At 37.2% G+C, this 12,659-nt stretch overlaps 1 protein-coding gene across 1 annotated transcript in view; it reads right to left on the bottom strand.

Annotated features, from left to right (window-relative positions):
- The window catches only part of LOC145995469 (trans-1,2-dihydrobenzene-1,2-diol dehydrogenase-like), a 33,665-nt gene extending 21,370 nt beyond the window's left edge, over positions 1-12,295 (bottom strand). The window contains exons 1-2 of the mRNA XM_083131997.1: positions 11,711-12,295; positions 3,155-3,318 (exon numbers count right to left, since the gene is read on the bottom strand). Of these exons, the coding sequence (XP_082988123.1) occupies positions 3,155-3,318; positions 11,711-11,906 (360 nt within the window). The 5' untranslated portion in view covers positions 11,907-12,295. The remainder of the gene's footprint in view (positions 1-3,154; positions 3,319-11,710) is intronic.
- Positions 12,296-12,659: the final 364 nt, after the last annotated feature.

Here is a 12,659-nt window from a genome sequence, read left to right as displayed (position 1 = left end):
CAACTCAAATATAGTTGAATTTTCCTCTTGTAACTTCAGACAAATTAACCCCTTGCCTATAGTGACGTTGAAGAGAAGTGAAATCATGTATGTATAAAGCAACCACAAATTAGTTTCATCGTAAATAATAACTATAAGAAGACTTGCCACAAAAGAAAGCTAGGAAAGCAACCTATATATAGGGTGTCTACCAAAATAACATCCAAAATTCTTGACTTTTCCTTGATCTTTAGTTAATCGACCCATAGTTAGATAAAGTTGGAAATTAGCAAGTAAGAAAAAACATTTTATGTACCGAAGAACTCCTACCAAATGGTCGGTTAAGATGAAATCTGAAGCTGTATTTTAACAAGAGAATTACACTTTCTATATCTGTTAATACATATAAAAATTAATGCTGGAGACTCCATCCTGGATGGGGAACGGCTACATTACTTTACTTAATATTTTTACAAAACATCACACATGGATTAATGTAATTCTTACGAAACAAAGCTGAACAAATCTTAACCACAACTCAATACAATTTCAGATTTCAAAATATTCATAAATAACTGCTAGGGAAAGCTTGCATATGATAGGTGTAGACCTGGAAAACAATCAAGCAAAGCAACTATCTATCACTTGCTCCACTGCTTAAATTATGATCATTTTGCAGACTAGTGAGGCTCTGGCATCTGGGCTCATAGACAATATAATCCTCTGTGGGGCTCATGTTGTGATCGTCCCTTCATCCATCTCATCTTACCACCCATCATCCTCATCTTTGTGATTAGCCCAAAGTGGCAGAAAATCAAAATAAAATACACTAAATCAATCATTGTGATAGTTAAAAATTCTTGACCACAAGTATAATTTCTTGACTTGCACCTGTTGATTTCTTTCCTTTTTTCTTGACTGGTAGACACCAGTATATAGACTGACAAAAATTTGAAATGCAGGAAACACTCATTACAAGAACCAACAAAGCAACAACAATCGATTCTTTGGCTACACAAGACTAACAAAACATGAAAAAGTGGTGTCTATAAAAATGACTTGCTGCAATACAAAAGGACCACCACAGGTAACAGAAAGAGCCTTTAATATTAGGGCTGAGCTGAAACCAATGCTGATGTATCGGTTAGTATCGGTATCTGAAAGTATTTGTTGGGTTTTATTTAACAATACCATTCCAGCATTTTGATATATTTCACAGGGTCTGCAAAAATGCAGTGCAAAACTTTCGAAAAATCTAATTATCCTGAAAAATATACCAAATTTGTAGTCTTCATTGATTTTGTACTAATATTATGTGAAAAATTTTTATCTTGTGATTACATAACAGGTATTTTTATTTTCTGATGTAATTTTTTATCAGTTCAATGCAAAACTGATAAATTGATGCTTATAGCTGGAGTGGAATACTCAATGATAACACAATTAAGCCTGGTTTCCATGATAAGCAAAAACTCAATATGCTGACCAAGACAGAATTTATTTTATATAAAAGCATAAACTAAACGTTACGTTTCAACCTTCTAGTAAGGTCTTCTTCAGACTCTGTACCAAATACAAATGAAATAACGTACAAAACAGGAAGATACATGTATGTGTGTGTGTAACATTTCCTTTCATCTGGAACATGGTTGGACTCCTTATGTCACGCTCTTTCTCATTATCCTTTCTTTCTTCATCTCTCCTCCTTCGCTCTTGTCTTTTTCACTCTTTCTAACACCTTCTTCCATTCTTTGTTTATCTTCAGTCCCCCATTCCAGTTCATTGTGTCTTCTTCCCCTCTTTTCTCTATTTCCTTGGCCTCCTTCAATTTTCTCACTAGTACTCTCTTCTCCCCTCCTATCTACTTAGCCTCATCCCACCCTATGTCATGTTCTGTTTCTCTCGTGTGCTTAAATATCGCATTTCTCTCTCTCTTAAGTCCTACATCATCCCTATGTTCTTTCAACCTCTTTTTTGTTTCTCCAATGTGTACACTCTGACATTCTTTACACTTCACTTCGTAGATAATCCCTTCCTCTTCTGTTTTCCTTTTTCTTGTTTCCATTCTTCGCTATTCTTAAGATGCTTCTTCCTCCCTTCCTGTAAGTTTTAACGCCCGCTTTCCTAGGCATTTTGCATATCTTTTCTGGGAAAACCACAGAAAAGATGTGCAAAGTGCATAGGAAAGCTGGCATTAAAACTTACAGGAATGGAGGAAGAAGCATCTTAAGAATAGTGAGGAATGCAAACAAGAAAAGGAAAACAGAGAAGAGGAAGAGGAAGGGATTATCTACGAAGTGAAGTGTAAAGAATGTCAGAGTGTATACATTGGAGAAACAAAAAAGAGGTTGAAAGAACAAAGGGATGATGTAGGACTTAAGAGAGAGAGAAATGCGATATTTAAGCACACGAGAGAAACAGGACATGACATAGGGTGGGATGAGGCTTAGTAGATAGGAAGGGAGAAAGGAGTACTAGTGAGGAAATGAAAGGAGGCCAAGGAAATAGAGAAAAGAGGGGAAGAAGACACAATGAACTGGAATGGGTGACTGAAGGTAAACAAAGAATGGAAGAAGGTGTTAGAAAGAGTGAAAAGGTCAAGAGCAAAGGAGGAGAGAAGAAGAAAGAAAGAATAAGGAGAAAGAGCGTGAGATAAGGAGTCCAACCACGTTCCAGATGAAAGGAAATGTTTATCTAAATCGCTCGTCAGGTGAAACAACAGTTGACAGGAGAAGGCCACCTGCTGTAACACCTTGAAAGGAATGTTCCAGATAAACAAATTTCTAATAATCTTTTGTCTGGAGGGGAGTGAAGAAGTAGAGAGTCTGAACAAGACCTTGCCAGATGGTTGAAACGTAACATTTAGTTTATGTTTTAAAATAATATAAATTCTGCCTTGGTCAGCATATTGAGTTTTTGAAATATTCACTCAATAAAATTAATCAATCAATATTATAAACAACTTTTTAATTGCTACAATATTCAACCATCGATATCCGTGGGAATCAATATGGATATCAGTTCAAAGTGGTATCAGCTCAGCTTCCACACACAATATTTTAGTAAAAATGAAGGCCATAATGCTACTTGGCATTTTCCTCACCCTACAAGTGGTTGTCACATAGCCCTAGGTTGTCACTAGTACACACTTCATAGGTAATACAAGAAACTGTACCTCCATTAAGAAAACACCTTTCTTCCTAGCAAGTTCCACGAGTTCTGTTGTTTCTCTCACATTAACACATAGTGGTTTTTCACAAATAACATTCTTTCCATGTTCTATCATCATTTTTGCAAGTGGGAAATGCTGTGTGTTTATGGCCCCTATGTACACAACATCTGCAAATACAATGACGAAAAATCAGGTGCTTTCATTGCTGAAATAACAAAACTCTGTGGTTGCATACATTAAGTGATAAACTTCGATCTCACCACCAAAGTTTTTATTTATTCAAGTTTGGGGGACCAACAGACATTTAGCTGCCCAATTATAGGTCTCTGCTAATTACATTTAAAAGTTACAGCTACAAATATACATGTCACACATATACAAGTAAATTTGTGGTTTATATAATTATCAGAATTTGACATGCTAATCTAGAATATACTCTGTCAAAAAATCACATTATATAAAAGTAATGGAAAGAATTATTGGTATGTAGAAAGCAAAAGAAAGAAATAGAAATTCACCACACAAGTATAACAATAAATTATCATTATTTTTCTGACAAGAGAATTCAACTAATGATTGTTATATGTAATATATTCACTATGGGATATGGATATTGAGGTATATTAGAGTATATTTTGGATGCAATATTATCATTGCAAATTAATGTATCCATGCTTCACATTCTACTTAAACACATTCTGTTCACCATTTTAGACAAATAATTCATATCGTGAAGTAAAAATAAGTGCAAAAAAAGACTGTAAAAGACAATGGTTACATACTACCGATAGTTAGCTACTTGTTTTTTGAACTCCGGAAGCTTATATCAGAACACATCTACTTGATCATGGAGTGAGTTTGTTTCCCTTGCAATACAGTTCATTGGTGTATAGTAAAACTGAATGAGGTGCTGAGTAGAGGTTTGCTTCTGGTATCATAATTGGATTTTTGAAAAGATAAATTGCTCAGAATTTCTGGTGAATCTATTATTCCATTTAGACATTTGTATGTTTTCTTCTCCTTTTGTTCCTGTGTTTAATCAGAATCTTGTGTTGCTGTTCTCTGTAGTATCCCTTCATTATTATCATCCACTCATCACTCAACCTCATTATCACCCCTAACCCTGACCATTCCATCCAAAGTAAAACAAACATTAACTTCCATGCTTTAAAATAAAAATATATTAAACAATAAAAATACTCTTATCGCATTGTAATTCAAGTATGTCACATGTATATAAATGAACAAAAATGAGTGAAATATCATTTGTAGTGTGGAGGAATGACATGTTATAGAGCGACCACAAGGAAAAGAACCTTCGGCGAAAAGTATCCGTGCACCTTTCCCTTCTTCCGTTCAGCTCAGGCCATAAGAAAGCATGCTCCACTCTGCCCCCCCCCCCTCCTCCATGCAGTGCACAAAAGTCACAGGTCTGCGCAGGTTTTTTGGTTTGTGGTTCTACTATAGTTAGTGCCATGTGGTACTGGTACACATACAGGATGGCATGAAGCCAACTGGCACATTTCAAATATGAATATTGCGCCAATGCAGTGGCTGTCAGGAAGGAGGATGGTAGGGATGCCATTTCATACAGTCAGTTGCAATGGTGCATTGGAAAATGCAACAACCTGTTACCGTGTTCATAGTTATTACGAAATGAAGTCTGTGACAGGATGCAGCGTGTCTTCAGATGACAGTTCAAAGTTGATCGACATGGACACGTACCCTCTCGGAATACCACATTGGCTTGGGTGAAGAAATTTGAAGAAACATTCATGACTATTAAAACAAAAAAGCCATTGTTGACGAAATGTGGCTATTGATGTGGACATACGGAGGCGTGGGTATGGCAACTTACACACACACTTGCAACAGCATTGACGTAAACAGAGACTACCTGCCCGGTGTAGTTTTAAAAAAAATAAGCATGTAACCTTAATCTTGTAAATATCAAATAGCATACTTGTATTTACAAATGGTTTCACTTGTTTTTCCCCGTTTCCATATATTACCTATGACTATTCGAAATGTGTCAGTTGGCACTGTGCCAACCTGTACATACCATACATTCCACCAGAAAGTTAAGGTTTCAGTTTGTGAAATGCACAATAACTGCACTACCAAAGTTTTCTTCAGCAAAGTACACTGCACAATAGCATAAGCAAATTTCCTATTTCTACATTTCAATTGGGTTTTCAGACTAATTTCCAAGGGCCACTTCCTTTATCTCCATGTTGTAACCTTTGTTATAAAGGCAGTGTTCTTTCAAAATTAATCAGAAAACCAATTAAAACTACAACGTGGAAATAGTGAACTTCAACTTTGCAATACAGAAACCATGTGTACCACGCTAACCAAGAGTACATTCCAGAAGTCATCACATTTAAAAAATTTTAACTGTTGAGATAGTCTTTTGGGGTTAAAGAATGTTATGAATGAATGCGAATGAGGTGCAAAACACTTAAGGCAATCACACTGAAGCCGAACTCCATGGGGTTATCACATCATGCTACAGCACCAGGGATGCCAGATTTGAATCCCTGCCTTGGCATGGATGTTCTTTGCGAGTGAAACTTTGTCAATTTCATCATCACTCATCCTAACGATTAGCCAAAAGTGGCATCAAAGCTAAGAAAAGTAAATAAATCAATCAATACACTGAACCTGTCTAACCTACTCATGCAGATAGTCCTTCAAACAAAAAAAAATACTCAATGGAGAGGGTGGAGAAATACAAAGACATTATTCCAGGCACAAGTTCCTTTTGTTTTATTGTGATTTCATCATGCTACGTATGCAATTTCTACATGGTTCGATTTTCAATTTACGTCTGTTAACACATACTGTTTTATCGTTTGCTTACTGCATGTTTCATTTCCACATAATTCTGAACTTGCCAACAGCCATTCGTGGTTGTTATGCAGGTGAGGTTTAGTTCTCTTAGCATTAAAATATTATTCTTAAATACTTCCTTAAAAAAGGTTCTAAATTATTCTACATTCATTCCCACAAGTCTACAATACTTACTGTCGATACTATCAACAGAGAATGTTTTGTCCATGGGGAAAGTGCATGCTTCTATAAGGTAATTTTTAAGTTTTCTACCAACATAAATAACTTTTCATCGAACTCCAATAATGCCCATTACTTTGAGGAAGGTTCAAATTTTGAGTGACAATGATTCCCAAAATTATATGATAATAAGTCGTTCTGCTAGGAGAAATTGAGGAACGACTTAAGATGACCGGACCCCTGTCCGATTTTCTTCATATTTGGCATAATCTGAAGTTAAAAGTTGTCGGGAACGTTTAGAAATTGCAAAATAAGCGAAAATAAGGCGTTAGTTTTCGGAATGGAAACAGTCCATTTTTTGTTTCACAAGGAAATATATATATTCCTTAGGTAACAGTTAGATATAGCGAAAACACATATCCTCAAACTTACAGGAGAAAAGACTGAAAAGTACTTACGGAATTGAGTTCCTGTGGACTTTTGGAAGCTGGGAATAGTGTTTTTTCCATTCATGCAACTTATTCGGCCAGTAAATAATGTAGTTTTCGACATTCATGTATCTCCGTTGCACGATAGCTCGTGCCACCATTACTGTCGACAACGTGAATCAAATGTTCCGTGCGTTCGATTATGTAACCCCCTGTCAGTGTAGCAACCACGTGGTAGTTTTACAAGATGATGTGTGAGCGGGTTTTCTATTTCAATTTCTATGTTTGCCTAACCTAACTGAACCTAACCTAACCTTCCATGAATGGTTTGTGGATCAATTTTAGCCTAAAAAACATCATTTCTTGGTTAATAAGTGTTAGTGTAGCAACCACACGGTAGTTTTACAAGATGACGAGTGAGCAGTTTTTTTTTTCAATTCCATTTTCTATGTTTGCCTAACCTAACCTTCCCTGAATGGTTTGTGGATCAATTTTTGCCTAAAAACCTTTTGTGAATTGTTTGTGCGGCATTTATAGGTTCATAAGTTTGGAAACACTGCATATCAGCTGACGATAGACAACGTGAGTCAATATTTGGCTGCCAATTAGCAATGACCAAAAAATACTTATAATGTTAAAAATAACGCTTTTTTCATTGAAAAAAGTAATCCCAAGTTGAAAAATGTTCCGCTATGCATATGAGTTAAGTACAAATTAAATTAATTTGAAAATAAACGAGTTAAATGTGTTTTCGCTATATCTAACTAGTACCATTCCTTGGAACGAGTTTACAATACCAGACCACTCTCCAATTTCTATGAAATTTCGCCTACTCACTAATTGTGAACTCCTAATCACGAATCTGCATGTAATAATCGGCGGTCGAGTATGGAAATCGAGAAAAAATGAAAAAAACTATGTTTTCTTAACGTAACGTAACCCTACCATACGAACAGCAGCTCCACGGAAAACGCCATTTTCCCCGAATGGGTGTCACTTATCGCAACATTGTGTTCTGACGGCCCGGGGAGAGAGCTTGGTATAATTTAACAATACAGGGAATTTATCCAATTTGTTTAAAATTTGGGATACTTACTAATTTGGGCCTCGTAATCACGAATCTGCACTTACAATTTGGTGCTCACGTATAAATTTGGCGATTATTTGGGGGCAGGTGAATCCGGCCAATTTCTAACATGCCTTTAACAGGGACTCTATAGATATAGGCGGGGAGCCGGAGCGGAGACGGGCCGCGATAGCAGTTGGGGGCGGTAGGTCAATTACCCCAGGGGCGGAGCCCGGAATCGGCGGGAAATTTGGAAATCGAGGGTGTGGAAATAAGAACTTAATTTAGATTATTTTGCTATTTCCAAGTGTGAGTGCCAAATTTTGACTGCAGATTCGTGATTAGGGGGACAAAATTAGTGAGTATGCCGAATTTCAAACGAAATGGAGAAATTCCCTGTATTGTAAAATTGCTCCGAGAGCTTTTTCATGTTAGGCAAAACAAGGTAACGTGTCTCTTAGCGAAAACATTAATTTTTCTTTGTATTTATGTTAATGAAACCGAACCTAACAGGCCTAACCTACCCTCGTAGGCATTCCTCATCTGACGTCAATATTAAAGGTAGCCAGATTGTTGTGCGTAAAGGAACACCGTTAATGAATTGCAAAAGAAAGATGGTTCTGAATTGCTGTGTATGGACCGTGGTCAATCGCAAGGTTATTTTACAAGTTATACACATAAATATACAATTTTAACAAATGACGCCAAATATGAACTACAGATACGTCATCAGGACACCGAAATTAGTAAGTAGGCAAAATTTTATAGCAATTGGAGAGTGGTCCGGTATTGTAAACTCATGCCCAGCCCCATTCCTTATACTACCACAACACCAAATTTTAACTATGTTTGCCTAACCTAACCACACGTAATTGGTTTGCAATTATTTTGCAATTTCTAGATTCTGATCTAGATCCTGATACTACCACGACACCAAATTTTAACTATGTTTGCCTAAACTAACCGAAACTAACCTAATCACACGTCAATGGTTCGTGGGGCTAGCGTTAATGGTTCGCAATTATTTAGCAATTTCTAGACGTTCCCTACAAATTTTAACTTCAGATTTGTCATTAGCAGGCCTCAATTAGTAAGTATGTCAATTATGAAGAAAATCGGAGGGAGTCCGGTCATCTTAAGTCATACCGAAATTCAAAAAACTAATAAAACAATCAGAACCGTTACCTCATTCCATATCAAATTACAGAAAAAAATGTAATGCACCGCCTCAGATTTTCTTCAAAATTGCTAGATTTCTTCCTCATGTAGTCTGGTTAAACTTTACTGCCGTGTATCCACCGGAAGTTGTGGTTTGTATGTGGTAAGTCAGTGAGCGTATGTTTATTTTAGTAAGTTGATGGTAGGTGGCTCTGGTGATGTTCAATTAGCTAGTGCTTGGTGTGTAGTCACAGATTGTGTAGTAGTTTGTTATCAGTTGCCGGTTGAGCGTATTTTACTTGTGGGTCATGTTGGTATGGCCTCGGCTTCTACGTCCGCGGACGTTGAATTTGGTGAAACTACTGTAAATTTTCACCAGTTTATGTTCCAGCTAATTGTGATTAGTAAGGTAAGTTTGATTCCTTTTTATTTTGGAGTAGGTAATTTGTGGTTGTAATGTAAATTTTTTAGTTTTCGTTTAGTTTTAAATTCGGGTACTCATAGAAATTTAGATTTAGTGATTTTGATTTGGATTGGTTCAGGGGTTTGGGGGCGGAGCCCCCAACAGTAGTATAAATGAAGATTTTTTAATTGAAAGATTTTATTGGAGTGGTTTATTCTTGTGTTTACTCGTTCCCCCTTGGGTTTACTGGTGTCGTTCCCCCTTGTGTTTACTGGTGTCGTTCCCCTTTGTGTTTACTGCCATTATCCAACTTGTGTTTAGTGGCGTCTTTCTCTTTCGTGTTTACTGGTGTGGTTCCATTTTCATTTTTAACTCGAATTTCTTCCTTGTGTTTATTGGCGTGTTTCCTCCTCGTGTTTACTGGTATGGTTCCAATTTTATTTTACTGTGTGTTGAAAGGGGTAAATCATTTATTTTTTTGTCGTTCCCCCTTGTGTTTAGTGGCGTCTTTTTCTCTCGTGTTTACTGGCGTGGTTACATTTTCATTTTTAAGGCGCATTTCTTCCTTGAGTTTATTGGCGTGATTCCTCCTCGTGTTTACTGGTGTGGTTCCAATTTGATTTTACTGTGTGTTAAAAGGCGTAAATCGTTTTTGTGTTCGGAAATTGTTAATTTTGTATTTTCAATATGGCGGTTCGTTTTTGATTGGTTATGATGCAAGTTTGGAATGATGACGTGATTTTCAAAATGGCGGCAGGTACTTCCGGTGGAGTTACTACTGTAAATTTTCACCTGTAGTCTTTACAAAAATATCTACATTTTTAATATTCTTGAAAATTTGGTTTAGATAACACATGGGTATAAAATTTGCGGTAACAGTAGTATAAGCCGGAGACGGATTTCTTAAAATTTACAGGAGAAAAGACGAGAAAGTACTTACGGAATTGCGTTCTTGGGGACGTTCTGAAGCCGGGGAAATTGTTTTTTAGAATCGTGCAACGTATTTTGCCTGTAAATAAGGTATTTTTCGTCAATCATGCTTCTCCGTTGCACGATTGCTCGTGCCGCCATTACCGCCGACTACGTGAATTAAATGTTCCATGCATTCGGTTATGTAACCCCCTCACAGTGTAGCAACCACGCGGAAGTTTGACAAGATGGCGTGTGAGCGGTTTTTTTCTTCCCAATGTAAGGTAAGACTCTACCTAAGGAATACGTGTCATATATCGTTGGAAAGCTTATTTTATAAGGAATTCAACAACGTAAATCCCAAAGCGAGCAAAAGGAGTAAATCGAGAAAAACCGATGTTGTCCGGATATGCGCAATTGGACGTACTGAGGAATTTTTTAGATGATGAAGCACATATTTAGGGGTGAAATGAGTGCTAACGGAACCTAACCTAACAGGCCTAACCTAACCTCGTAGGCATACCTCGACCCCATGAATGGATAGTGGGGCTATCGTGAAAAGAAAGTGTAAAAAGAAAAAGGTACTTACCCGAAGAGATGCGCAATTGAACATACTGAGGATTTTTTTAGATGATGAAGCACATATTTAGGGGTGAAATGAGTGCTAATGGAACCTAACTTAACAGGCCTAACCTAACCTCGTAGGTATACCTCGACCTCGTGAATGGATAGTGGGGCTATCGTGAACAGAAAGTGTAAAAAGAAAAAGGCACTTACCCGAAGAGATGCCGGGTGCCGCACCACGATCGCGCACCGCGAACGCAAAGAAGCAATCACCATGCAGATAAGGGCATAAAGTAGAACCTAGCCTCAATTTTCGCTTAAAAACCTTTTGTGAATAGTTTGTGCGGCATTTATCGGTTCATAAGTTTTGAAACACTGCATATCAGCTGACGATAGACAACGTGAGTCAAAATTTACGCGCCGAATTAGCAACGACCAATAAATGATTATAATGTTAAAAATAACGCTTTTTTCATGGAAAAAAAAGTGATCCCCAGCTTGAAAAATCTTCCGCTATGCATATGAGGTAAGTAGCAATGATTTTTAAATGAAAACAAACGAGTTTAATGTGTCTCCGGCTTATACTACTGTTACCAAATTTGCTTAGAAACCTGCAAGTTTATGAAATTTTGAACCCCCAAAAATTCTCTCTAAAGCTAAAGACAAATTTTCAAAAATTTAGAGGGCAGTATCAAAATAGTTTTTCACTATGAGCACCACTTTGAAAATGTTAGGGAGCATATTGAGAATACCGGAAGTATCTACCTGCCGAATTTGAAAGCAATCGGAGATACTTCCGGTATTCTCAATTTATACCAATGTTAGTGATAACTTAATATATTAAGGGTTATTTCCGAAAATTAGTCAATAAGAATCTCAAAGAAAGTCGAAAATGAAGCCTGGACAGATGTATAACGTATGTACGCAATTTCTAGAATGTTGGAGAACTTCATTAAAATTTCATGACACTTCCATCACCATCTATGAAGCACAATAGGCTCTATGAGAAAGAAACATACCTATGTTCGAATCCTTTGCCAATTCTTCATACGAGCCGTATGCCGTTGGAATACTGTGTCTCGTGGCGAATTCTTGTGCTTTTTCCAGGCTCCTTGCTGCAATTGCCACAGCTGTATGATCCGTAACCGTACTCAGTGCTGCAACAAAATCATGGCTGATTTTTCCAGCACTTACTATTCCCCATCTAGTAGCCATTCTAACAAGTGTCGGATCTCTTCTACGAATGATAAACGCACAAACGAGTTTCACTATGTTCGTCCATTTACACGAGCACTTTTTATCTTATCCAATTTTATCATTCACGTATATCACGTGTTTTCACCTACTTCGTGCTTGGAATGTAAACATTGTCCTTGAGCCGAATATAGATCTATCATCCTATTATCATCCAAATGGGTTGTATGTCTCGTAAGTGGCGAGGATGCACGTGAACATACCGTGATGACGTTGACTCCTAGAAAATGTACTTCAAATACAATCATTTTGTTGTGAATGAAGGTGTATATTTACGAAGAAATGACAGTAGGGCACTTGTATACGGTTGATACAGGTTGTCACTTCACTTATGCAAAATACAAGCCACAGCTGTTTTTCCGCATGATCAGTCAAAAAGTGGAGGGGGGGAGTTAACGTAATATGCCGCAGTGTTGCACTATTCATGTATTTAAAAAAAGTCACAGCTGAGCACAAGATATCACTCCCAAAAATGTTTCATTTCTCTTCTGTCAGTTGCATCAACATTTGACGTTTCATCGGTAACCCCAGAGCTTCGGGTATATGCCAATTCCGTTGCTTCCTCTTACTTCGCTTTTTCTGCCACTTTTTGGCTAATTTGAGAAGATGGGGATGAGAGATGACATGATGAAAGGCCACTCGCAAACATTTTTTTTTTTATAAATGTATATTTGGTTGTAGCTTTGCTGCTACATTTGTTTTACATTTTATAAT

Source organism: Lepisma saccharinum, chromosome 1 (genome assembly GCF_977018435.1).
Source record: "Lepisma saccharinum chromosome 1, izLepSacc3.1, whole genome shotgun sequence".
NCBI lineage: Eukaryota > Metazoa > Arthropoda > Insecta > Zygentoma > Lepismatidae > Lepisma > Lepisma saccharinum.
The sequence above is the reverse complement of the archived record's forward strand: the minus strand, read 5'-3'. Positions and strand labels throughout refer to the sequence as shown.